This window comes from Charadrius vociferus, unplaced genomic scaffold (genome assembly GCF_000708025.1).
Source record: "Charadrius vociferus isolate BGI_N301 unplaced genomic scaffold, ASM70802v2 scaffold192, whole genome shotgun sequence".
In the NCBI taxonomy this organism is placed as follows: domain Eukaryota; kingdom Metazoa; phylum Chordata; class Aves; order Charadriiformes; family Charadriidae; genus Charadrius; species Charadrius vociferus.
Genome location: NW_009647437.1, coordinates 77,039 through 103,835, shown reverse-complemented (window position 1 = coordinate 103,835; position 26,797 = coordinate 77,039). Strand labels below are relative to the sequence as shown.

General features: G+C 38.6%; 1 protein-coding gene across 2 annotated transcripts in view; it reads left to right on the top strand.

Moving 5' to 3' along the window:
• HAAO (3-hydroxyanthranilate 3,4-dioxygenase) overlaps nt 1-15,639 on the top strand; it is a 35,029-nt gene extending 19,390 nt beyond the window's left edge. The window contains exons 7-10 of one of the 2 annotated variants that reach the window (XM_009880634.1): nt 11,384-11,529; nt 12,710-12,778; nt 13,978-14,064; nt 15,433-15,639. In XM_009880634.1, coding sequence (XP_009878936.1) covers nt 11,384-11,529; nt 12,710-12,778; nt 13,978-14,064 — 302 coding nt within the window. In that variant the 3' untranslated portion in view covers nt 15,433-15,639. The remainder of the gene's footprint in view (nt 1-11,383; nt 11,530-12,709; nt 12,779-13,977; nt 14,065-15,432) is intronic. The other variant, XM_009880632.1, reaches the window with a different exon arrangement.
• Nucleotides 15,640-26,797: the final 11,158 nt, after the last annotated feature.

The following is a 26,797-nucleotide window of genomic DNA, read 5'->3' as shown; positions in this document are numbered from 1 at the left end:
GAGCTGCCCGTGGGATCTCTAGGACAGGGTGAGATACCCACTTGGAGAGTTCCTGCACCAGTTAGCCAAATGATGTTGTGAAGGCCACCAGTTCAGTCAATCCCATTGCTCAACTATGTTTATTGTTTCAAATCAGTCTATTGTCTCATCTGTGCAGATGACTGACCAGGGGACATCCTGCACCAACCAGGAAATTTATGGCTCCGGTGCACTGCATGTGTACACATGCGCAGCCATAATACCCAGCTATGCTTCTCTTACAACTGTGTGACAAACTTCAGTGTCATCCTTCAGTCACACCCATAACTTAAATTCCATAGCTCTTGCCACAAGTTAAAGATAAATTGTAGTTCCCCTCTCTAAGAAGTTTTTGGAACCTGTTGTCCTTTAGCTCCATATTCATTCCCAAATGTCTTAAGAAAGACAATTTTTATGAATTACCCTAATAGAGACAAAAGTTCTAGCGAAACATTATTTCTACATCTATCCCCTTTCTCAGCTTGACAGTCACCATAAAACTGTTACTATCTGCCGTCTCAATCAATAATTGAACAAACCCTAAAATCAGGGAAAGATGTTTTTTGCATGAACATCACCTTTCTTAAAAATAGTTGACTAAATCATTGTCACCACAGTGAAGATTTCACTATGTATGGGATAGCAACCTTACAAGCCCTTGCAATTAGCAAATGGTAAACCAGTCAGAAATCCTGCCTGAAAGACTTTGCATCTGAACCAGGTTTTGGCATTGGCTCTTTGACTGACTAGGAAATGTACTTCTCAGAAAAAAGCTGTGTTTCATACAAACAAAATGTTGTCATCTCCAATATCTTACTTTTCTTTATATGCACCATCAAAATGTGTTTATTTTAATTTAAGCTTATTTTAATTTGAGCATGTCACCTGTGTGACATGTTTGGGTGTTGATGGTTTGTTCGGAGGGGTTTTTTTTGGGGGGGAGTACAGCAGGTACTGTCTCTTTCTGTGTGTTCATACAGTATCTAGCAGAGGAAATATAATTTCACATGAAGCCTCTAGATGCTGCTGTAATAAAAAAAATATAATCTCACATACTATCCTTGCTCAATACAGTGATTTCCAATAAGCATCCCTCAGCAGTCTGAGCTAAGAGCTTATATGTCAGTAACAAAATAATTATATCAGTGCAGTAAAAAAGGACATTAAAGATTTATATTTTTAATATTTTTGCAGATTAGTGCTAAAGAACAAACCTGACAGTCAATCAGAAGCTATGATACATCTTGAAACTTTTTTTTTTTAAAACACAGTACTCTAAATTGTTATTGATAAATCCAGTACAGAAGCTTTTTCCTTGTAATTTATTCAAAAGCTGTAAAAAGGCCAAAAGGCACGAGAGACTTCCATTAAAGCTGAAAAAAGTTTTTTTCAAGACAAAAAAAAATAAAGCAAGTAAGTGTAGTTCATTTGCTCAGAGCTCAATACATTTTTTTTCCCCTGAATAAATTCTCCTCTTGGATTAGCTGCTAAGTCAAGACAACAAATACTTGAAATGCTCTTGGCTTAACTCTTGCTATAAGCAAAAAGCAGTTGACAAAGTTACATGCCAAGCTTTCAGCCTGGGGTTCACCTCCATTTTTCCAATTTTCAGTTCTCGTGGACAATAAGAAGCTCAAAGTCAGTGATGTCTCATACATGAGGAAAACACCCCAGATTTTTAGTTACAGATGGTTTAGCTAGCAGCTCCTGTAACTGTCAGTGAGGCTTGTGTTAAAAAAAACCCCAACAAATAAACAAAGAAAAAAAAATCAACAAAAACCACACAAAGAAACAAAAAAAAAAAAGCCCACCAAAGTTTGCTTAGATATGAGTAAGCTGGTAATACATTCCTTCTGGAGGCATACCCAACTGGTAGAGAAATAATGCTCTGGATTCCCTCAACAACTTTTTTTTTTTTCTTAAGTAGAATTCAATAACCAGCGATGACACTTGTAACATATATCAAGCTACCACCAGTTTCTCACAATATTTTAGTCAAGACACATTTTAACAAGATTTGAGCTGACCTATGGAGGGGGCTGGGTTTCAGCCTCTTCTGGTTTCTCTTCTGAAAATCCTGAATCCCCTCAGTTTAAAAGTGCCAGCTGAAGCACTCTCAGGTTCATCTCCACCTAAGCCTGAACTAGTGTCTCCCCTTTTTAGAGAGAAATGGAATAAAATTGAAGACAAACATCTTGAAAGAAACCTTTGATTGCAGCTCACTTAGAGGAAAGCTATAAATGGAATCAATCAAGCTAGAATTGCTTTTAAAAAAACCCCACCACACACACAAAAAAACCCCAACCCTAAGTCCAGACTTTTTCTTAATTTATTTGCATTTTCTGGCTCAGCCAACACTAGGACAAGTCCCTCTGAAAGCAGGGTACTCAGAATATATAAAGAGGCAGCAGTAGCTATTAAAAAGACATATTGTTAGAAGAGGGACTCAAATATCATCAGGTGAAATACAATCAGAAACATATATTGTATGCAATCCTTACTTGAGGCATCTTCCCTGGAACGGTTTTTTTACTGAAATACTAGCTTCTTTTGTTACCATGTGTAGAAATAAAGCCTGAGAAAACTCCCCCCTCCTTTATCAACAAAGGTGAATATGTTTAGGATATAGTCTAAACATGGAATGCTCAAGATATGTTGATTTGGTTTACTTTACGCAATTTTTGACAAAAGTAATCACAGTTATCAAAACAACTCGTACTACTTTCAGTTGAATCAGACTGGCAGGAAGGTTTCTATTTCATCCCAATTTTATAATCAAGACAACAAGAGACAGTTCAGACAGACAAACTACATCTCTAATAAACCACGATGACTGAATATTGTCCACAAAAGTATCCAGAAGTTCAAAAGTGTATCCTACCATGCTCACTGAAATAAACTAGGCTTCTTTTATGTGAAATTTGATGCGAAAAAGTGAAAGAAAAGACTTTTTCTAGGTTAGGCTTGTTTAAAAAATTACCTTTAAGAACATTAATGGTATAGGTGGAATGTCAGGTTTTTGTTTATCCAAATCAATCTACTTCTAATTATCAATGAAATGTCAATTCCCATAAAAGCTTTACTGTCAGTGGACATACAGATATAGAATACAAATACCAGTCCTGTAGTGACTTCACTAGCAAAACTTTCATCGATTCTAGGGGTATCTAGGGTAATTTACAGTCTGGACTTTAAATCTGGTTCATACAGTTAAAATACAGCACAGTTCTATGCGTGTGATTCAGAGCAGACACAACCTAAACTTCTGAATGAATATGAGAAAATTGGGTGCTTCCTTCAGTCAGTTGGAGTAGGAATACCATCCAGCCTTGGGCATGGTCTATAAACCAATGTTTTCTGGTTTCAGTAGTGCTATTAAACAAGTTATAAGTGTGAGATTAGTGCTATAAAAATCAGCTTCTGTAGTGTCACCCCACGTAGCTAATCCAGTGCAATCTCTGTAGATGATATTTGCTGTTCAGTCTTGTTTCACTGGTGTATAAAAACAAGCAGATCAAAAGAGGAGTGTTAATAACTGAAAATAAGAAAAAGCTAAAGAATAAAGATAACTGGCTAGTGGATAATATTAATTCAATTAAAACTACCTCAGAAAAATAAAAAAAAGGGAGAGGGAGAAATTCTGTCTTCATTTACACTAGAGCAAATATAGAGCCATTCTTTTGAACTTAAAATAACTGTACAAATATTTGTGCCTTTCTGTTGTAGGTACATTGAAATAATTCTAAAGATACTATCACTGTGGTTTTGTGCTTTTTTTTTAATAAGAATGATGATTTTGGAAATGTTTTATTTGCTGTGAAACTGTTTAGAAAACTGAATATTTGATTCTCTTTTCTCTCATCTTTTAAGGACTTCCAACATGTCTAGATAGATTGCTCCTTATATAATGTGTTATTTCTTTATGCTTTAAGTACTTATATTAAAAGAAACAGCATAGGAGCGTTTCGTTATTAAGGAGTGTTTGTCGAGGGAATTTATTTTGTGAACAGCCACCAGGAGGTGTCCAGCACATAACAGCATGCAAACCAACACAGAAAGTCAATCATTTTAAACTGTATAGACCCACCATAATTGTAAAATTCTCTGAGACACTGTCTCTGTAACTTTTATCAACAACTTGAATGTAGTCCTTTTTCATATCATCCTCATTGTCTCTATTCTGGCAAAGATGCCCTCATAAATACACTGTTCATCTTTATCGCATCCTACCTAAATCCTTCAAGTAACTTCCAAGTATGTTCATATCTTTCTTGAAGCCCACCTGAATTGCAAAGAGATCACAGGTGGAAGAAGGGAATAGAATCATCTAATATACACCTCCAATGGTGTATAACCATGCAACCTCTCACTTGCTTCATCCATTTCCCCTCCCTTCATATTTCACAACTTTCCACACCACACCGGTCCCCAGTGAGTATGTAGCTGGTATTGGAGATGAAGAGCTCAGGCAAACCAACCTAAGTCAGCAACATTTAATACACCAATAAAGTCGAATTACAGTGTCTGCAGTATGGCTGCTATAATTTGCCATATGAAAACTTCTACTAAACTATTTAATCCCAAACTACAACGTATCATCCAAAAGCCAAGACTGCAGGCTGCATGTTCTCTGGAGCTAGGAACGCTCCAAGAAGTTCATTAGGCTCCAAGAAGTTCTTTAGGCTCCCAGAGCCCAGAACTGCTAATGACAACATTCACCAAACAAAATCCAAAAGAGTCTCCAGGAGGAAGTCTGCTTCTCCCACAGTATTCTCAGCAAAGCCTCCTCACAGAACATAAACTGTAATCACCAAGAGCTCTCCTAATGCTTCACTATGGGAAACAAGGCACTCCTGACCTTTAGTACACAATGTATATAATAAACCTATCAGCGAAATTGGAAGAAATGCCCTATAAAGTATTTTTCCTTCCTAGTCAGACTTTAGTGGAAAAAAAATATAATATTTTTAAGAGTTCTAAAACTCAGAGCAGTTTCACAGCAAGTACGTCTTCTCTAATAAGGTAAGTTCGTTCTTCCTTACGCTCTTAAATGCTCCCTAGACAGCAACATCTGAAATGGAAAACTCACTAATGGAGTCAGTCTGACATGTTCACTAGTGTTTCTAAGGCTATTTAGTAGTAATTGCTCACACATGCTGTACAAATCCTTATCTCACAAATGTAGTGAGGTCCCACAACACCTGTTATAATGAAATATCCTATTCGTCTTCTATAGAAGCAGAAGTTATGCAACAAAGATGATTAATGAAATGCTCCATCATATAAAAAGCAGATTCAGAAACAAAAAATAAGATTCCTCATTTTAGGACTGGAACAGAGATCAGTATTTCCCAGTACAATTTACCATTCTTAATCACAATTCTTAGGTCATTCTTAATGACCTAGCTATATCATGAAAAAACTTTAAACAGAATTACAGCCTAAATCTTGCCATTTCATTGTTCTAATTTGTTCCCTTCCTTCTTGCTGGTGATATCTCCTTTTGAAGAGGCTATATTTCTTTATCACAAAAATATTTTTCAAAGCTTCCAAACTTCTTTGTTTCAATTAGGAAGAAAAAATAAATTGTTGTTTAGTTTCCAACATAGATTTAATGACATAAAGAAAAACGTGCCTAAAAATAATTCCAAGCAGAAGTCATAAATTAGCAGTCATGCCAGTTCTCAGGGCATGCTACAAAAAACAAATACAGTTACACAGGGAAAGGTATGATTACACCGAGTGCTGCATTTTCAGCTAAATGGTTCTGCAGCTATACTCAACAACAGTGAAATGAACAAACTACCTCCAAAGTAATCAGTCATTGTCAGTGCTTTCACTCTGGATTTTTATCCAGAATAAGCTAACTACTTGTTTTTTCAAACCCAGATGCCTGAAAGTATGTCCCTCGATCCACAGGTTTTATTTGCAGAGGTGTTAAACTCCTACTAGTCTCATTGACATTTCTGTTAACATTGAGAATAAAGCAGAGTTTTCATAGGAATTAGGTAAGCGCATATAGGAAAAACATCCTAAAGTATACATTATTGCTGGCATTCGCAATTAAACGTGAAATGCTGCAAAACTGTCACATCACAACTATTCATTATGATATAGTGTTCTTTAAGAGATGGAAAGGATAATTAGAAAGTGGACAGAAAAAAATGAACACATAGTTCTAAAAAAACTTGTGAGCTCCTTATGCCTAGTCTAGACCATTTTATGCTCAGTTAAAGAGGAGCTAACTGCTCCACCTTTGGATGTCTTCTGCTTTTAGAGGGAGATGCCATTTCTAGGGGACTTTCTCGCATCCTTCCGTGGAGATGGGGCCACAGAACGCAGAGACGGACTGTTTCTGAGGCAGCACAGTGACTCAAGATGGAGGGGCTTTCATAATTAGTAAGAACATATAAGTGATTTAAAGATTCAAAGATTGTTCCATCTAGAGTGTGCTGCCTAGAAGTGAAAGATGGCATGTCACTGAAAAAAATAGTTTTTCATAAAGCAAACATATAATCAGTTTCACAGTTGACACAGTTTCAGAATATTGTATTTTGTGTGCTTTATTGCTCTTTTCCTTTGCAACAAATCTCAAACAAACGAGGTTTGCAAGAGAGCTACGGGAAGAGCTTGAGGATAGTAGGGCTCAAGAAACACTGGGAGAATGAGGTGGTCTGATTTCTTGACAAGAAAGCTTAGGCATATCACTGTGGTAGGGAAGGGGGAGCTTCCATGTAACATGTAGGTTTGGGGTAAGCGAGTACACACCCATATACCTGGTAGGCCAGAGGCAGTCCTCTTTTACCTGTCGTCTTTATTGCTACCAGAAGCATGGTGCTCCCAGCAAGTTCAAACACTTTCTTAGACGGTCTCCGTTGAGGCTCTAACTACTTGCATGTTCACTGGCTGTACTCTTGCAAGCTGTTCTCTCCATTTTTGCACAGCTTCATGTTCTCAGTCTCAGTATGGTCTGGTATTATTTAGCTTAAATCAACTTCCTCTAAAACTTGTAATTTCCTTTTTAAAATATTTACAAACTCATTCAGTAAACATGATGTATTTTTCAGCTTAACATGATGTCATCACGTTCTAATTTAAAGCTGAAAAGAGCTATAAAACCCATAAGGAACACATTACTTTTGATATGAATATTTAATAGTAATGATCTACAAAAATGGACTTTACTGTTGAACTATTTAAATGGCTCTCCTGATCATGTACGAAAATATTAGATTTGAAGCTCCACTTAGTAATACATCACTTGGAGATAAATACACAAGACTTTTAGCTGACTAGCTTAGAATTGCCATCATCTTGCATTTTGCTGGCATGTTTTTACACTTTAATCATTAAACAATGTCTCCTTGTCTCACATATTACTAGAGCATAATAAGAGCTCCAGAAGCACACCGACTCACGCTTCCTGAGATATTGTTGAAAGCTAATGTACAGGCTAAGCAGAAATATATACAACAATATCAAAATATAAGCCATTAGCCTGATAAGAAACACTCAGTTCCTTCGGAAGCACCAGGCTTCAACTCTGATACATGTGGCATCACAAAATATTGGATCCCGCTCATTGTAGCTCCTTAGCTCAAGTTCACAAGTGCTATGGTACCTGCAGCTTTCAGCATCATGCAAGAGAGAACTATCAGGGTTAAGTGAGGACTCAGTCAAGTAGGTTATTAATAACATCAGACACATGTCATGTACTTCATCACAGTGCTCTCTCACTTGTTCTGCAGCAACAGGTAAATCATAGAAGAGTTTGTGTTGGAAGGGACCTTTAAAGGTCATCTAGTCCAAGCCCCAGCCAGTCATCATACTGGATCACACTAAAGGTTCTTTTTGTCCAGACTCAGTTTTCACAGGCTGTTTTGCTATCACTATGCAAGTGTCATTAACGTCAGAATTAGTAATAAGCTAAAACCCCATCAGAGACCAGGGCCCTCTGACAGGACAAGTGTTAGAATACAGCTCTTGTCCTGAAGAACTTGAAGTCTAAATAAAAGAAAAGTCCACCTTTACTTGGAAATAAATGAAACTGTTAGAGAGTGCCTGTACATCACATGCAAGAAAGGAGAGTGCTCCATAGTAAGCGTAGGACGTATTACACCTTACACTGGCCCCAAGTATGCATAGGTCACTGTTTACTGTTGCCTGAAGCACATTGTCCCTGTTGATCAGGACAGCTGGAGTCAGAAATCACTAGAAAGAGGAAAGCTAGCAAAATTATGTTTATGGAGACTAAGTCACAAAAGTTAAGCTACAAACTTAGAAGTTTATAGTTATTTTTCATGGTTAGATTTGTGTTGCTTCTTGGTCAAAACACAAACAAGTACTTGGCTTTTTTTCTACCCCAAATTTCCTGCAGCTCATGGGGAGCATTCATAGTTCTGCTTCCCTAAAACATAACAGTGTCCACCCCAGAGACTCAGCTTTTTGCTATATATTGGGCGCTATATGTCATTTTGGGGGTGGGGGGTGAGGGGTGGTGTTTGTTTGTTTTGTTGTGGTTTGCTGTTTGTTTTGTTGTTTTGGGGTTTTTTTTGAACTACCTCAATGAGGACATGCATTTTAGTAGAAAGTGCTAGAAACGGGTAACTTACTTGTATTCCAAAAGGCTTTTCAAAATTCAAGTGACCTGTTTTATTCTGATAAGAGAAAAATCTCTATCATCTGCATATTACTATTAATGAAACAAAATATTTAAAAATCTATTGGAATACTAATTGCAGACTACCTTGTGATAAAATGTCTTAATTTTTTTCCTTTTCTCTGCTGTATGTGGATATATATGATAATATTTTAGACCTTTAGTATTTATCTCACCCTAGCCAAAAACCAACTTTCCAATACAGGTATAATTGAGCATATCCATAACTGAAGGACCAAGTGTATAAGTGTTCCTAATTACTTCCAAAGTAAGTTTGATACACCTGTGAAAATTACGAAAAAAAACCCAAAAAAACAGACTAATTGCAAAGTGAAAATAAATCATCAATGACCTTAACACTGCTTTTTAGTGTTATCAAACAATAAAATACGGAATGTTCAGAATAGATCTTGTTAATGTTTTCAGGTCCCGATTAGAATAAATCTCATGTAAAGATTTTCTTTTTCCTTCTGGTGCTTCTTAATTTCTCCAGAGGATTTTGCTTTTCAGTAAAAGTGTGTTAAGTATTTGAGTTAATTAATGTAAAAGTAGGATGCTTTTTTATAAAAAAGAAAAAGCTTGAAGGCAAAAAGCTTTCAAACAAAAAAATTCCTTCTTTTGCTGCAGACTCCTTCAGATTGCTTTCAGTATTTCCTGAAAGAGGCATTGCTGAGACAAATAATTTGCAAACATGTTGCCTTCTTCCATTAATTTAACAGACAAGAGATTTGAATGGCAAAACCTGTTTCTACGATAAAAGGGTTAGCATCCCGGCCAGATTGTCTGGAGATGGATGTATACTTGGTGCTTATTATGACCCTTTAAGCAGCAGTAGCTTATTCAGTGCACTGCTATCCCTTAGATACACTGACCTTCTGAAATATTGTTCAAAGACTGCATACAAAATGGCTTTCCATGAAAAACTGAAATGATACATTCAAAACACCACAAAGCAGTGAAATACAGCTTTAGAAAAGAAACAGAACACCACTGTGTAATGAATACACTAATACTTTGAAGAGACCTACTCTATTACTAGTACCGAAACGAAGATTTGGCTGCAAGTTTATTGCCTCAATCCATTTGGGAGACAGCCTTCTACTGAGTTCTTCTGACATCTAGTTGGCATTATTACTAGAAATTACTTTATGGGTGTTTCCCTATGGCATCTCAGAACAAACTACTTAGGATCACCAAGGCAATTGTGCTGTCTCTGCACTTCACTGTGAGCTGGTAAATAACTAAAGCTAATTTCATATACCAGCGACACGCAGCACAAATCTTGAATTTGACCAGCTACACTAAAACTGCATTTGATCCTCCAGCTATTTTAAATCAAATCAGTTATGAAAAAGAATTACTGGAAATTAAATCCATCTACAACTCCAGGAACACCACAAAAAAGAGGCCTTTTATCAAATTTAAGGTTGTGGTAACCTGGTTGCTTCACTGTGGTCAATGTATTTAAAAAAAAACACATAAGGGAGAAGAAAAAAAAAAAAGCCAGTACCAACTACGAGAAAGTGAAAACTGGTTCTGTGGACCTAATTGCACTTATATGGGGATATGTAAGGCATGACTCAGCAAAGGCTCAGAGGTGATATATCAGATTTTATCAGTGCAAGATCTGGACTGAAAGAGAACGAAAAATATGCCAGCGAGAAGGATGCAGTCTATTACATACTGTTTGAAGGCATTTTTAAAAAGCATGGATGCACAAGAGTTCACAGAATCACAGAATGGTCAGGGTTGGAGGAGACCTCTGGAGATCATCTAGTCCAACTCCCCACCAGAGCAGGGTCACCTACAGCAGGTTGCACAGGGACGGCATCCAGGGGGGATTTGAATGTCTCCAGAGTGGGAGACTCCACCACCTCTCTGGGCAACCTGTGCCAGTGCTCTGCCACCCTCACAGGAAAGAAGTTCCTCTTCATGTTAAGATGGAACTTCCCATGTTCAAGTTTGTGCCCATTACCTCTTGTCCTATCACTGGGCGCCACTGAAAAAAGACTGTTCCCATCCCCCTAGCACCCTCCCTTAATAAGCATTAATAAGATCCCCCCTCAGTCTTCTTTTCTCTAGACTGAAGAGACCCAAGTCCCTCAGTCTTTCCTCCTGAGAGAGATGTTCTAATCCCCTAATGATCTTCGTAGCCCTTTGCTGGACCCTCTCCAGCAGATCCCTGTCCTTCTTGAACTGGGGAGCCCAGAACTGGACACAATACTCCAGATGCGGTCTCACCAGGGCAGAGTAGAGGGGGAGGATGACCTCCCTCAACCTGCTGGCCACACTCTTCTTGATGCACCCCAGGATGCCATTTGCCTTCTTGGCCACCAGGGCACATTGCTGGCTCATGGCCATCCAGTTGCCCACCAGGACTCCCAGGTCCCTTTCCACAGAGCTGCTCTCCAGCAGGTCAGCCCCCAACCTGGACTGATGGATGCGGTTATTCCTCCCCAGATAACTGACAATGGTTCTGACAACAGCTTCGAAGAAGCAACTCCATAAAGATACACAAATAATACATGCATCTTACAACCTCAAGTAAGAGATCCTGATAACGACCATAGAGCTGTTTACTGTTACAACTGACTTTTAACTAGATAATAACTGTAAATTGAACCTTTCAAGCTGTAAACAACAGTGAAATGTTTGCAACGATCAAGGGAAGCAAGCGTCACTGATAGCCCTCTGCCTTGCCTACAGATGAACTCCTGAAAGAAACACCTTTCCCACTAAATTCCACTTCTGTTATGGAGCCGTTTTCCTTCCAAGGCTGGTTAAATGATCATCGTGGTGAAATAAAACAGAAGAAATCCTTGAGTATGTTTGGAGATAACTTTGAAACAGAGGTAGGAGGGGTCTAATTTCTCTGAAAGAGAGGTATATTTTTAAAGGTACGGGTGATAGACACCTGCTGTTCAGACTGAGTGAACCCAGGCCTGGGAACAATATGTAGTCAGCATAGAAAATTACACACCCCTACAGAAAAACTCAGTCTGAGCCTGCCCTGCCCTTCAGAAGCACCTGTCTTCATCCACTGATTTGACAGGGGCTTCCTAGCTCAGATACTTCTGTTTGCCAAATCAACCTGAGCCTTATATTCCATTCATTACCTTTAGGACTAAAACAGCTCTTTCTCTCTACACCCCCCCTCCCCCCTCATTTCCCAAATCAGAAACACCAGCACGATGCAAATACTACTCACAAGTGTGTTCGGCTTCCCTATATGTTTGAACAGCATTCTTGGTGCCAAGTCTAATCTGGGTGTGTAAATACACTTTTTTTCCCTCCCCCTCAATCTACATAAAGTGGAAACAAGGGAAACTGGACAGTACCAGAGAGCCTGGACTGTGCTAAAGCATTGCACTTCTCATTTTAGTGAAACACAGTCTAGTTTGGGTGTAAATGAAGCTGTCATCATTTGATATCTGTGCTGTATGCATGATAGTTTACAAAACATATTCTTTCCCTGGGTTACTTGGATTCACACTCTGAAGAATCCAATACATTTGACAGCAAAGTGACAGAGAGTGTGGGACTGTCAGAAAGAACACAGAAAGGGCAGCTAATGAGAAAAATAAGGTCCGTTCCATAGCTTTTTTAATGTTAATGGAAGAATCTTTTCTACTTCAACAGGCTCTTGACAGGGCCCAGAGTTCATGAGGAGGAAGTGCCTGTTCCAAGAACAGAAGCAGGAAGGATATAGATGCAAAGCTGAGAGTGGGAGGAGGCAGAAGGAATAGATAAGTGAGGATGCAGAGGAGCATAAGGAGTGGCAGGTGTGATCAGTTCCCGTTTTATCAGTAGGAATCAATATGAGAATACCAAACGTAATGTGAATTTTAATGTCTGTAAAAATAACGTCATCTTCTATGAATATTTTCCTGTAAAAATAGAATGTTTTTAATGCTGTGGGAAGATGAACATGTACACTTTGGTCACTGGGATGAGTCCGTTACTTTACTTCTGGTTTTTTGTTTGTTTTGTTGGTTTTTTTTTTGTTTTGTTTTGTTTTTTTTCTTTAAAAAGGTTATAGCTTATGGACCAGGAACAACTGAGAAAAGTAAGAAGAATTCAGATATCTGGATATGGCAGCTGGTACGTGGCAATTCACACTTGTTAACCAATGAGTTCATGTTTCAGTTCAGACTGAACAGTAGTAAAGCCTTCTAGCACCAGCAACAGAAATTGAAATTATTTCCTTCCTTCTCATCATCATCAGGCACCACCCTTCAGCTCTAAACCATCATTAAAAATAACTGTAAACTACTGCCACCATAAAAATAGTCTCTCTTTTTCCTCATCTTGTATGTTGATGACAGAGATACTGGCATCCTCCCTCAGGGCTTGGAGGGGATTTTAATATAGACTACCTACGGTATATCCTGTAAATATATTAGAATGCCTCCAAGTGATTAAAAAAAACCCCACAAACTACTACCTATTACTTTTGCCTTGAAGCATTGGTCCTCTGACAGAATTCAAACTGGAATCAGGTAGAATAAGCTAAAAAAAAAAAAAAGGAAAATGTCTGAGTACCTGTTTATACTAAAGCACAGTGGTAGGTAATCCAGATGCCCTTGATTCAGCTGGCGTCTACGAAATATTTGCAGCCCAAGGGAAAAAGCAGAGAAAAGCTAGTTTTCATTTACACAAGTCAGGCTATCTTGGGAAGCAGATATTTCTATCGGTTCCTGTTCTGTTGAAATTCACAGGGCCTATCAAATACTAATTAAAGACATAATAATCTTGGAAGACATTTGTTTACGCTGCAGCTTACAGCAGCCTATGCAACCAAGACCTTGTTGCTGGCAAGAACCTGGCTCCTCTGCTTGACACGATAATGATGAGACCATTCCAGTGTGGATGGACTCCTATTAATGATATCTGTCAGGTCCCTGATGACTTGTGAACTGCTTTTCAAGACTTAAAAAGATATGAGGCATCAGAAAAGTAGAAGAGGAGCTTGAAGTACACCCAGAAGTTCTCTCTAATTTGCAGAGCTGTACCAACTTGCAGGGTGCTAGGTTAGATTGGTAGCAGTGTACCCCCAGGAGTCAGGCAATGGGTTGCAGCTTTATGACGGGGAAACAGTGAACCATGAAGCATATTTTTATTGATGCTAATAGTGTCAAACAGGGAAGATCAGCTGAATATTTAGCTAGGCCTCATGAAACAGAGCAGGTTTGAAGTGCTCTTGCAGTAGGAAAGATTTCCATACTTACCTGCACTGTTTTATTTCTGCTAGTGACAGGACATGGAAAATTAAAAACTGGTTCTCTGTTCTTTCCCTTCAGGAGGGCACATCATCTGTTACTATGGATGGTAAAACCCTGACTCTCTCTGCTGGTGACAGCCTGCTTGTCCGTGCCCAGTCTACGTGAGTTCTATGGTTATTTTCCCAACTTCCAACAACAAAAATTCTGTTTATTTGGTCCACACCGGTTTGGGCATCAGCTGGGGCAGAAACACAGTGTCTGTGAACGCAGGATTTGCAATAGCCTCCATTATTCCTCAGGGCAGAAGTGCCTTCAGGAAGAAACAAGGCCAGACATTCATGCTAGTTTACCTCTTACTATTAAAGCTGGCAGGGGAGGGGGGGGAAGGATAAGCAATACCAAGAAAAAGCAGCATGCAAAAGACCATGCATAAAGGTAGGCAGCAGAGATACACCAATTGGCAATCACAGCAGATCCTCTAAGCTTCAGACCAGGCTTAATCAATATCAATGCAGCAAAATTTGGGGTTCAGAGTAAGAACACAGCTGTCTTCCTGGAGTAGGATGCATATGGCTGTTTCATAATCTTGACACACATGATATACGTAAAGGGGAAAAAAAAAGACTAAAAATAGAAAGAACGGAAAGGCAAAGTATTTGCCAAGTCTTGTGAAGAGTGGCATACGCTGATAAAGTGCCCACCATGAAGGAGATGAAGGACAATGTATACTCACTGGTAATGCAATACAACAGATTATAGGCAGATGATAAAAATGGCCTTCTTTCCTACAGGAAAAAAATCTAATAAATAGTGCTGACAGCACTTTTGTATAGCACCGATAACGTTTGCTGAAAGAGCTGAAACCCTCCAGCTGTGCACAGAACTGTTCTTTGCACCTGTGATTCCAACATGTAGCCACCTCCTCCCTTCACTATTACTTCCACCACTTATGTGAAATCACTTTAATTCCAAGTCCTGCAGTCCAGTCAATGAGTGTGTGTTTTCAAAATCATGGCATGATGCACATGCAGAGACCTGCCAGCACAGTTCATACTGGATTAAGACATTTATCAGATCTGTACAGCAGGCACCTTTTGTTGTACATGTCACTGTTGCACACTGATTGATCTCTGGCCATCTCTGCAACTGGCACAGAAATAGCTAATACAAAAATGATGACCACAAGAAAAATACTATTGAATTCATAGATACTTATTTCATTAAAATAATATCTGTACTGAGGCGATTCTGTTTCAATCCTCATGTCACTGAGATCAGAGTAGACGCCTTCACCCTTGGTTCATCCGTAAGTAGATATACATTCTTCCCCACCATGTCATCATGTTTGGCTTATATTAGTGATGACGAAGAATAATTCCCTGACATACCACAAGATATACCAGTATGGAAAAAGAACATGTGTAATCAGAACAGAACCTGTATGTTTTCCCCTACATTTCAGTAGCATCTATGTTTTTAGTTGTTGATTTGAATGTGGTACACATTAGATCATCTCTCTTTCTATTTTTCCAGATACTGCTGGAAGAGAGCAGAAGAATGTGTTGCACTCTGCATTGCTCAGGATCCGAAACGCAAGCAGCCTTATACCTAGCTCCTGAGCCAGCTGACTTTGATGATAACTAAGTTTTTACCTACTTGTCTTATCTTAATGATCTTTTAGTCAGAATACCTGGAAATTTGAAGAGTCTAACACAATGATTACACTAAATCAAGTGGAATAAAGTGCTGTGCCCAATTAAAACTTTTTCCCCTCCAAGTAGTTAAAGTTTCAGCAAAATCTACAATCAGTATATTTTACAAAACAAACAGAACAATAGTTCTTATCTGAGAGAAAATTAAAAAGGATTCAAGCAGCAGAATTACATATATAATAATATATATGATACTACCTAGAATAAGTTAAATGCTTTTCAAATGCAAGTCTTTGCCACAAGGTGTAGAAAAAAAGACAGGATAGATGCTGCTATGCCTGCTTAGGTAGCAGTCTCAATTTCTTTGTCTCAGTTTTGTCATTTGTAATAAATTGGGTATAATGTTAGTTACCCAGCCCACAGTAAGGGGCTTTATTGGCAGTAGCTCACAGATCTTCGGTTTGTTTTTTAAAGGCCCTTTTATCCAATCTGCTGCACTGCTCGAGGACCTCAAGAGTTTTGTGAGAGAGGAAGGTGCATTAGTAAAGCGGGAAGCAGTACCTGCAACACCATCAAGTATTACTTAGATAACCACTGTACTTGCTTCAAGTAACTTCTAATCAGTTTACTAAATCCAACAATAGAGTATCAATCACAGTTAACAGTAACATGCCACACTTACCATGCCGGATGCTGTTTATGCGCTACACTATCAAGGATAAAGCACAGCAACGTGACTAACACAGGAGCATCCACGTCATGGATGTTCCTGTGCAGCAGAAAGTTCAAATTAAAGTAGCTTAAGTGTGTTGGGGTACGAGGGTGCAGAAAAATGATTATAATCAGTTTCTACTAAGTGCTACTTCTTTTTTAACAATGAGGTTTCTTGCAGAAATAACAAGTGTCAAATTATCTTTTCCTGCTTTTTATTCCAGGAACTCTTGGGGAGGGGGGTGGGTGGGGGTGGGTGTTTGGTTGTTGGAGTTGTTTTTTTTTTAATTGTCCTTAACAATATTAACATCAGAAAATGAGTTGCTTAAACATCTGCAGGTATTATCAATTATATGTTTGAGGAACCAAAGAGAGTTACCTTTCTTGATTTTTTTTTTTTTAATTCTGATTAAGTTCAGAAGATACTTCTTTAATATGTCTCACCTACAAAGCTCATTAAACTGAGATGTCATATGTGGGTTTTTTTCACGTGTTCATTCTTCAGTTGAGGACTCAGATGGCTTGGCTTTAATCTATAACTTATACTTAAGTTCACTAGCTTTTCCAGTAAAGCATGCAGCAGAATTTTGCTACATCCTCCTAATAACAGGGGACCTAATTTGAGAAACTGAGCCCATTCCTTAAGGCTATTGTGGGTGAGCTATCACACATGAAAAGGAGTTATAACATTGCCTTTGAACAAGGGAGTAATTTATTTGATTACCATTGGTATTGGTGTCTGTGTGTCTACAGAATTGCCTGGTCTTTGAGTGAACATCTATCACTGAGGGACCTAGGGTACCAGAGTGTTATATTTTTAGTCCACCATTTAGAGAGTAACCAGTGCAGTGCAACCAATGGATTTACTTCATATCACAGAAGTGTTTCTGTATTTCACACTGAATGATAAGTGGATAAAACACAGCAACACATAGAACAACGTCCGGAATAATGAACAGCTCTTTACCCATCCAGAGGCACTGTAAGCCATGGCAATTTCAGAAGAAAATTAAGACACCTCTGCATTAGATACATCCCAGCTTTAAAGACTTAAGGATTTAAATTAAACGCTCCACTCAAACTATATTTGTGCTGAAGTCCTTTTATGACAAATTGTGCTTGAATACCTGAATTCTACCCAAGTCCCATGCCAACTGCCTCAAATCAGAGCAAGAACCAGACCAGGAGCATTAAGCCATAGCTCTGTCACCTGCAGTTCTGCCACTGCCCATGCTCAGAAACAAGGGCTGAAGAGGTTGTCAGTTAACTTATTTTGAGGAGCTGCTGTGATCTAAAGATTAGGTAAGAGGTGTCATGTCCCATAAGTACGCCATAAGAATTAGGATCAAACCAGCATGTGAAGACTTGTAAAAAGGCCTAGATAGCAAGGACTGGGAGGAGAGAATTTTGTGTTTAGTATCTCTTGAGAGTTATTTCAGTTGTTGTGTTTCCTCCCGCTGCCCTGCCCCCAATTCAATAATTATTTGATAGCCAGAGGACAAATGAAAGCACAGAGAGAACTTGTCATTTACTCCTTCCAAGATGTTTAACCACTGTGATTTAGAAACCTGCAACTTCTCTTTTTCCAAGTCTTCAAATAGTTCCAGGGGGCTCCTATCAGTCAGTGAATACTTTTCAGGTGCTTTATTCTTCCTCCATATTATATATATATATTGTAAACTGTCCCAACAATGGTACTTTTACAATTAGATGCACCCATGCTCCTCTACCTATGAGGAAGTTGGCCAGATGCAAGTTTGGTTCTTGGCATCCTTTTAGCTGTTAGACACCATGCCTGTGTATGTGTGGTCAGCTCAGTAGATACTTTGGCACCAGAGCTGTTGGGGGAGCCTGGGGACTCCCAATGCTAATCTTGCCTCATAAAGGATTTCAGACTCAGGTCAGTGGCAAAGGCTTAGTTAGGCATGTAGCCTGCAAAGTAGCCTAATGCACTCCTGTTGTCAGTGTGCTTGTTTGTGTGTGTCCATGGCAGCGCACCAGCACAAAACCATGTCCTATACATATACAGGACCTTTTCTTTACAGTTCTTTCTATACAAGATGTACCTGCACCCTGATTTGGGCACCCGTTTTCTGTCTGAATCATACCAATATTGTGTCACCTCTAACTTAAACTTATTACATTTTGGCAGGACTGTGCTAACCTCGTTATTCGAGTCCTGCACAGACAGTCCATCTGTTGCTCACTGTTTCTCCAAGACTCAAAAGCAAAGCTTTTATAAAAAGCTATTCTAAACAGTATTGCAATAAGGCCTACACAGACTGGAAGCCATACCTGCACCATGCTTCATAAATGAATTATTACATGCAGGATTGTTTGGAATCACAAGCTGGAGCTGACTTGAAAGATTAGAAATACACACAAAGGAATTTGAGTCTACCTACAAGCATCTATAGAGTGTTATTCCAAGCCTGAATCTCACCTATCCTGGAAGTCAGCAGAAGCTTTCCCCTCACTTCAAATGGGAAAGACTATGCAGCCCAATCCTGCTAGCTGTTGAATAAAGCATCAAGAGAGGCTTTCATTGTTCAGTGCCTTTAAAATGTTTAATCCCAATGAGAAAACTGGTAAGTTCTGCAAACAGAAAGATAAAACACTCCTTTTTAGCTATTGATATATTTTGACTTCTATTATTATAGCATTTAAATGGTATAATGAGTGATATAGGCATTATTATAGTACTTCAAATTGAACAAGTAACTTACATCTTACAGTCAGTCTTTCAGTTCATGTAAATTAGCAATATAGATCAAAAGTATTTAAATTATTTAGTGTTCCTATTGCCACTAGGCTAGGCAGTTCTGACCTCATAGGGTACTTATCTTCTTATTTTGAGCTATGCTGACTTACATGAATTATGGAAATAAATTGATGGTATCTCACTATATTCCTCCTTTTTAAGTGTTAAAATTTGAGACAGTAACAAAAATACGTTGATTAGCAAGTTTATAGTATACATTAGCACTGGTTCAAAACAACTAGTATTGACTGAAGTAACCATAATACTTAAAAAAAATAATCCTGGTACAGTAAATAAAGCTTAAGTCTTCACCAGCTGTTTCTATAATACTGAAATAAGACCTATAAAAAGCAACTTTATGCAAAACATGTATTTTTGTAGTTCCAAGAGAACTACAAGAGCAAAATGATGACCCTCAGAGATCATGTAGTAAACATCACAGATCAACAGCAGAACTCAAGATTGTCCAATTATTTTTTTAAAATAACACAAAACAGTTAAGGCAAGATAATGATCTAACACTAACTACATTTCATCTTGCAATGCATAAACTGACAGCTTGTAAAAGTCAAGAGAGGAACTCTTCTTCCTCCATGCTTTCTTTATTTTTAGATCTTGTTCCTTTGAAGTAACAAACACTACCAGAGGCAGAATACTAGACTAGGTGGATCAGTGAACTGGTAAAAATCAGATGTGTTATAGTAAACTCTTTCCTCAAACCCATGGAGCGTTTACTCACACCTGTATACCAGTCTTATCTTGTTGTGTGAAGATAATAAATGCTTTCATTCTGTTGTTAAAAACATTCATTGTACTCTGATTTCAGCTCTCCAGTCACATTTGTTTTATAGAACAGATGTACAGAAAGCAACCCTCCCACCATCATTGCATATAATGAAAGGCAGAAAAATTACTTAAGCTATTTAACAAATTCCTACAAAAACAGCTTGTGCTCATAATGCAGATTTGTCAGGGCTTTGGGTATTCTTTTTATTTATTTTATTTTCAGTTAATAATCCAGAGTGCACTTGAATGAGTGCTTCAGGCTAATGGAGGTCATCACCTCCTATTTCTGATTGAGTACACAAGTACTTGTAGAGTTACTCTTCAACATCAAAAGTATGCAGAATAATTGTTGATTTTAAAATAAGCATGAAGACAAAGTTAATATCTGCCCTGCACCTTAGAGTAAATATCTGACCTACAGGTCCTAGCACTATCCGGTACAGAAAGATCTTATGCTGGATCCAGTCAGCGATATTTTCAGTGATTATCCAGAAAGTGTGGAAGTGCATAAAAACTCTCCCTTTCAATGCTACTGGAATTTTGATTGGAGCTTGAAAGCTAGGGATATACATACACACGAAGTCAGACAGTTTGTATTCAGCACCTTTCCAGAAACAAGCCCTGAAACGGCAAAGTTACTAGGCTAATCAATCCCAATGCATACATCAGATTCCCTTCCTTTCTCCTGTTTGGTGTCTACAAATCATACAATTCTCTCTCAATTGCTGTTACTCTAGGTTAAATACACCTCCAAGTTCTTTGGCCTAGTAATTTATTGTAAGTTGCATCAGAACAACATGCTGGAATATTTGAAAACTGCTTTGTGTTTTTAGAATTGCTAAATAGGTGCATGTACATGGACATTACATAGCTAAATAAAAGATTATGTCCCAGGTTTGGGAGATAAATTACACTGAAATTGGAGCAAAATTATTTGGGTTCTAAAACCACTACATTATATAACCTCATAAGCCACTATGAAAGATGTCATGGATATGACAAAGTAAAGTAAGCATGAGCACATTGGGAACTGCAGTGAGGAATTTGGGTACATCGTTATTATGTCAGAGAAAAATAGGACTTCTGCAGTGCTGTATAACTATAGCAAAAATATTATTTAAAGATGTTTTAATGTTTTTCCCCTTGAAGGAAACTAGTTTGCTTAGACAGCAATACTGAAGCATGTAGGTGATGAAGCGTGTACTTCACTCATCATATAGAAGAGTTTGTCTGCTGTAAGTTGCCCATAAGTTCAAACCATATGCTTTATGATTGGAAAATAAATTAGACAATCCAATTGAGTACAGCAACTAAACATGTGCCAATGTGTAGAACTGAAGCTTGAAAGCTTCAGAATACAATTTCCAAACATGACTGGGGTTTGGTCCCAAAATACAGTCATTGCAACTTACCTTGCTTTTTAATATCTCTCTCTTCCTCCAAAAACCCCAGGGCAGCATCTGGACTTCACATAGAAGGCAGATTTGGGCATCTCCAAATAGGCTCCACAGTAACTGCTGTGCTGAGCAGAGAATTGCACACACAACACAGAGCTGCCCACAGCTGAACCACAAGGTTCAGTGCCTGGAGGGTTAGTTAAACGCCACGCTCTGCTCTCAGGGTACTGCAGAGAGCCACCTCCACTGAGGAGCCACCGGGCCCTGTACTTTACTTTTTGCAAGAGCTGAGCAAAGCTCATTCTCTTCTTGCAAATCACAGCCAGAGATCTATAACCTCACTTTACCCGACAGTCCCAGGAAAAGAGCAGTCTCACAAGAAGCAGAAGTCCCAGGGACAGCTCTCATCTGCGCACAGGAGCGGGAAGTCAAACCCAAACCTTTGCTGTCCTGCAGGAACCTCCCAGTCACAGGCTCTGCTGTCAGGGGCACTTCCACCCCCTCTTGGCACAGCTCTGTGGTATTGCAGCGAGGTCAACTGAACCATGGAGGAAGCACCACAGTATTGCTAGTGAGCTAGAGGATAATTCCTACTCCCCAAATGCAGTTACAGAAAATATTACCCTATAAAATGAAAGCAAGTACTGACAGAAAGCACATGTCATTACAAAACCATTGTTGCAGTGGCAATTATTTGCCTGAACACATTTGTGATCTGAGCTGTCTATAGCATCTTGGCATACATTACAAAATGAAGGTGAACAACACATTTTGACTTGGGAAAAAAATCATCAGCAGATTGTCGAACCACAAATAGATCAGCTTTGTTTATGACAACCTGAGAAAAATGTTAACAGTTACTGATTGCTTCCTGATATTGGCGACTAACAACCCACATGGTTCAAACCCTATATGCTTTATTACTGAGTGGCAAATAAACATTCAATGTGCAGGTCCCCACATTAGACACTATCTTGTTATTCTCTTCAGGAGGAAAATGGTAAACAATGAATGAAACTGAGTAAAAACTTCCCAGAAAGACAAGAATGGTCTTTAATTTTTTTACCCACCAAAAACCTACTAGCTTTACTTTTAAACCAAGAGAGGGAACTGTATGACAACATTGGAATTAGGAATCAGATTGCCTTATCTCATCAGACTTAGAGTTTAAAGTGAAAATTAACCAACTCTGGCTTGTTTCCAATATGGATGATACTGTTCAGTTGTCTAAAGCTATTTCTTCCACCTTTTGGACATAAGGTAGGCAATTTACACCCAATTCTTCACTGAAAGCAATTTGCCACCACTTACATCTTTGCCATTTTAGATGTAGCTGCCCTGATTTATGCTAGTATGTTAACAGAATCAGGCTGGTACACTACAATAATGCAAATGTTGCTTTGCTGTATTCTGCATCCCCCAAAATACCATTGCATAGTCGCATACAGGTTTTTTATTTTATATATACACACACATATATATGTACACCAACACACCTATATATGCCTTATGAGTATTTTTATGCAGTAATTAGTCGTATCTTGCCCATACTGGTGAAATTTGTGCCAAGCGTACCGTGTGTGCTTGGCGTATTGTAACACGACTAGCCCATTATTGGCAGTCACAGAGATAGAGATTGATACTAAAGGTCATTTTTATTTATGTCAGACACAGGATGTTTCAGACGCTTTTATGGAGCAGCTACATCTGTGCTCTCTGAAGGTTGGATCCACTCCATACATACTGCTGCTGGAGGACAGAAAAAGCAGATCGTACAAGAGGGAAGCGCTATCCTGGGCTTCGCTGGAAGCTGACTACACTAAATGCTCCACCTAACCCAGCTTTTTCACAGCAGCCCAGGCAGTGGAGCTGTGCAGCTCACAGACATTCCTCATGGAGGGCCAAAGGTGTTTTTTATTATCAGTTTTAATCTAATAGAAAGGTTTCATGGCATTTATTTCCTCTATAGCAAAATTAACTCTACTTGCAGAACTTCCTCCCCCTCAGAGGGAAATAAGATGTAGGCTCGGAAGCCCAAATCCACAATGATATTTAAGTGCCTGAGGAACTGTGCCAGAGCGTCTGGCAGGGGAAGCTAAACAGACTCAATTTTAAAAGGAGTATAGTGAATGGAGAGACAAACTGAAAGCTCAGGAGAATGAAGTACGCCTTTTATCTACTAGGGGGGGGAGCTGTTAAACAGCAAAGCAAACTTTCCTATTCTTGCTCATCTGTGTGCTTTAACCCACCGTTAGTGCTACCTCCACTCATATTTGAGACCGGCCTTTGCTGCAGCTGGCACCAAGTTAGTCCCAGATGCTATTTCCATGACATCAGCACCGCTGCAGTGGGAGCTGGACAGAGATAAATACAGTTTGTATGATCACATGAACAGTCATCTTCAAGTTCCTTGCCCTACAGGACTAATCAAGATACTCTTTGTGAAAGGTACTAATATTTGTCTTGCTTAAAAATAGGACATGTAGAAATAGTAGAAAATATTTTGAAAACCTGTGTTACTGATCATTTTATACAGCCTGTGTATTTTTTTATTAAACTTATTTTCCATAATTATTTCTTAACATTTTGCATTGAACACATTTTATTAATTTCTTGATGTATCTATATTGGGACAAATGCTATTCTCAGCTGTATTTGTGTAAATATGTAGCTAATGGAAGAACCCTGATCTCACAGCACTGCAACAGAGGACAATTTAGCTGTCTGTCTAAATAGGCATTATAGCTAAAGCCTGACACAATGATGGGACTGCATCAGCACATGAAGGCTGCCTAACACAAGGTACACTCCAACATGACATTTCTAATCTGCAGGTTATAACTTCACTCTAACAGTGTACCTTATTCAAGATAAAAGAAAAAAATTTGGTGCTTTAACACCCTTATTACAGCTCAGTTAGTCTTCACAGAAATGCTAAAAAAACAGATGTTATTAGCCACATTCTGTTGAAAAGGAACAGCTTCCAGATGTCAGTGTTAACATCTGGATACATGGAGAAGACAGCACTGGAGATCAATAAGAACATCTCAAAAAACAAACAAACAAGAAAAACCAACAAAAAACCCAACTCAGTTAACTAATTTTCTTTCTCATTATTTTGGAATTCAACTAAAAATTAAATCTAGTCCAAAGCAATCTGTAAAATTAGCTTGTTAATAAACTAAACAAAAGAGGGTTCTAATTTGAAACAGAAAGACCATTCATATTTTCTATTTTTTCAGATTTGACCCTGCCCTAGCACAGCTTACACCTGCTCAGAGCAGACCCTACAGCAGAACAATTGAAAGCATTCAAATGCCGGTAATGTCTACCATATTTGTATTCCTAAAAGCTCAGCATATAAAAGATTTTTTTAAAAAAGAAAGAGGTTCATCTGAAAATGTTTAAGGGTACTAAGAGCTAAAAGAGATTTCTCCAATTCGTTGTATTGTTTTTCTCAAATAAATGCACACTATTAGAATCTCCATTCATTTATCTGATTTGAAGAAGTAAGGTTAGGGAACATGCTAGAACAAGCAAGTAGCAATTCTTGTGCAAGTGTTTTAAAGGCACACAAAACCCCTTTCACTCTAGTGCCCGATGTGTTCAGGGAAATAATAGACATAATTTAAGTTATCTGCCATAAGGTCTTCACTGAAGAGGCTCATGCTGTGAGGATTTCCATGGCAACTACTTAAAGTGACATAAGCGTTAATTTTTGAAATTGAAAGCCCAGGGATATGATTAGCTACAGTAATAATACCACATAAACCACCTAAACAGAGATCTTTTGTTCAGGGCCAGGTAAACTAACTTTCCTTTGCCTCTACGGGAACCAACTTCAGAATCATTCACTAACTTAAGAAAAACCTTATGTTTTCTATCAAATTTTTTTACAAGAAAAAATAATGCATTTACACATACGCATATAGCTGAAATAATGTGTTCCTTAAATTACCTAGTATACAGTACATCAGCCTATAGAGTGTCTACATGAAGAAGATTACAACAGGGTCAAGTCAAAGAGGCACAGAAACAGATTTTGTGGAACATTTCCAAGCCTATTGAAATTCACCTGCAATGAGATTCCAAAGAGATGACAAGTGCTCAATGGTCATTAAAATATTTAAAAAAATAAGTACTCACCAGTGTACTGAAGCTGCTACAACAAATTGAAGTTCTGGCATGATATAGCAGTAAAAAGGGGAACCTAAATTAATAAGCATTACTCCAGAGTGAAGAAGAAAAAAACAATCTGATCCCTGCCTCAGCAAACACAAGGCTAGAGCAGCCAGATCCTTTATACCTGTTTCCATTCCCTCCAGGTGCAGTCTTGATTTTACCAGGCATGAGTTAGGGGCAGGAATTAAACACACTCTGCCAGTCCCAACCTGCAGATGCTTTAGTGATCACAACCAGCCAGTATAGGTGCAATCCAAGGTTAATTTATCGTGGAATGATAGGGAACAAGTCCTTAAACCATTTGGTGCCAACTAACTCTTCTCAGCCTTGGTCTTCATGGTGATTGCTTGATCCAGCTGAATGTATTCATCTCACAGAGCCAATGGCTGATACCCTTACTCATCAACTAAAGTCATACTTTAAAAGCTCTCCTTCTGCAAAATAGTGCAGTTGATATGGAGCATTAAAGACAACTTGAAAAAATACAGTTTACTTTTATGCAATCATCTGAAAGAAAGAATTTTGTATCAAAGAAAGCTTTGTATCAAGGAAAGCTTTTTTATATACTATGTGATTCTCGCATTTATTTCAGACCTCCATTAAAACTGCATAACATTAATTTATTCAGGAAAGCTTAACAGTCTCCTGTTGGAAGTTTTCTCCATTAAGTTGATATTACTGTCACTTCATGGAAGTCCTGAACAGATGTCCTTTTTTCCCATAAACACTTGTCAGAGCTATAGTCACAGAGGCAGTTTCTTACAGTAAAAGTGCCTGGAAATAAATGTTCTCTGTGATAAACCATCTCATCTTCTTGTCTTCTGACTGGTCAAACAATGACAAAACCATATTGTTCATTTTAAAGGACATTTAAGGACTCATTCATAAAGACATAATACTGGTGGAGAAACGTACGAAGGAATAGCAATGAGTCAGACTGTCAGCAGCCACGTCAGCTGGAGGAAACCACACACATGCAGGCTACACATGAACTCCCTGAACAATTCTACTCTGCCTATTTTTAGCACTGAAAAATACTTTACCCTTTAGTCTCTTGGGAAAAAGGAAGATGGCAAGGTTTAAAGGTACTTGCCTTGGGATTGGAGTGATAGGCAGCAGAGCCTTTGCTACGGGTGCCCTTCATATGGGACAAAGGAAAGGAGGAGCTGAGCTAGAGAAGAACAAAGGAAGAGTTAATGCACAAAGTCCTATACCTGCTCATCAGCTAGTGTCCTGAAAGCAGGGACTGGGCACAGAAACAATCCCATTGCCAGAGCTGAGTGGAGAGGCGATATTTATTCTCGCTGCCTCCTGCAGCTAATGTCACTGCCTCTCAACGTAGGCACTGGAGAATGCCATACCCTCCTTGTCTTTGTTTGCTCCCACTGAGTTCATTAAGTGCTTTTCTT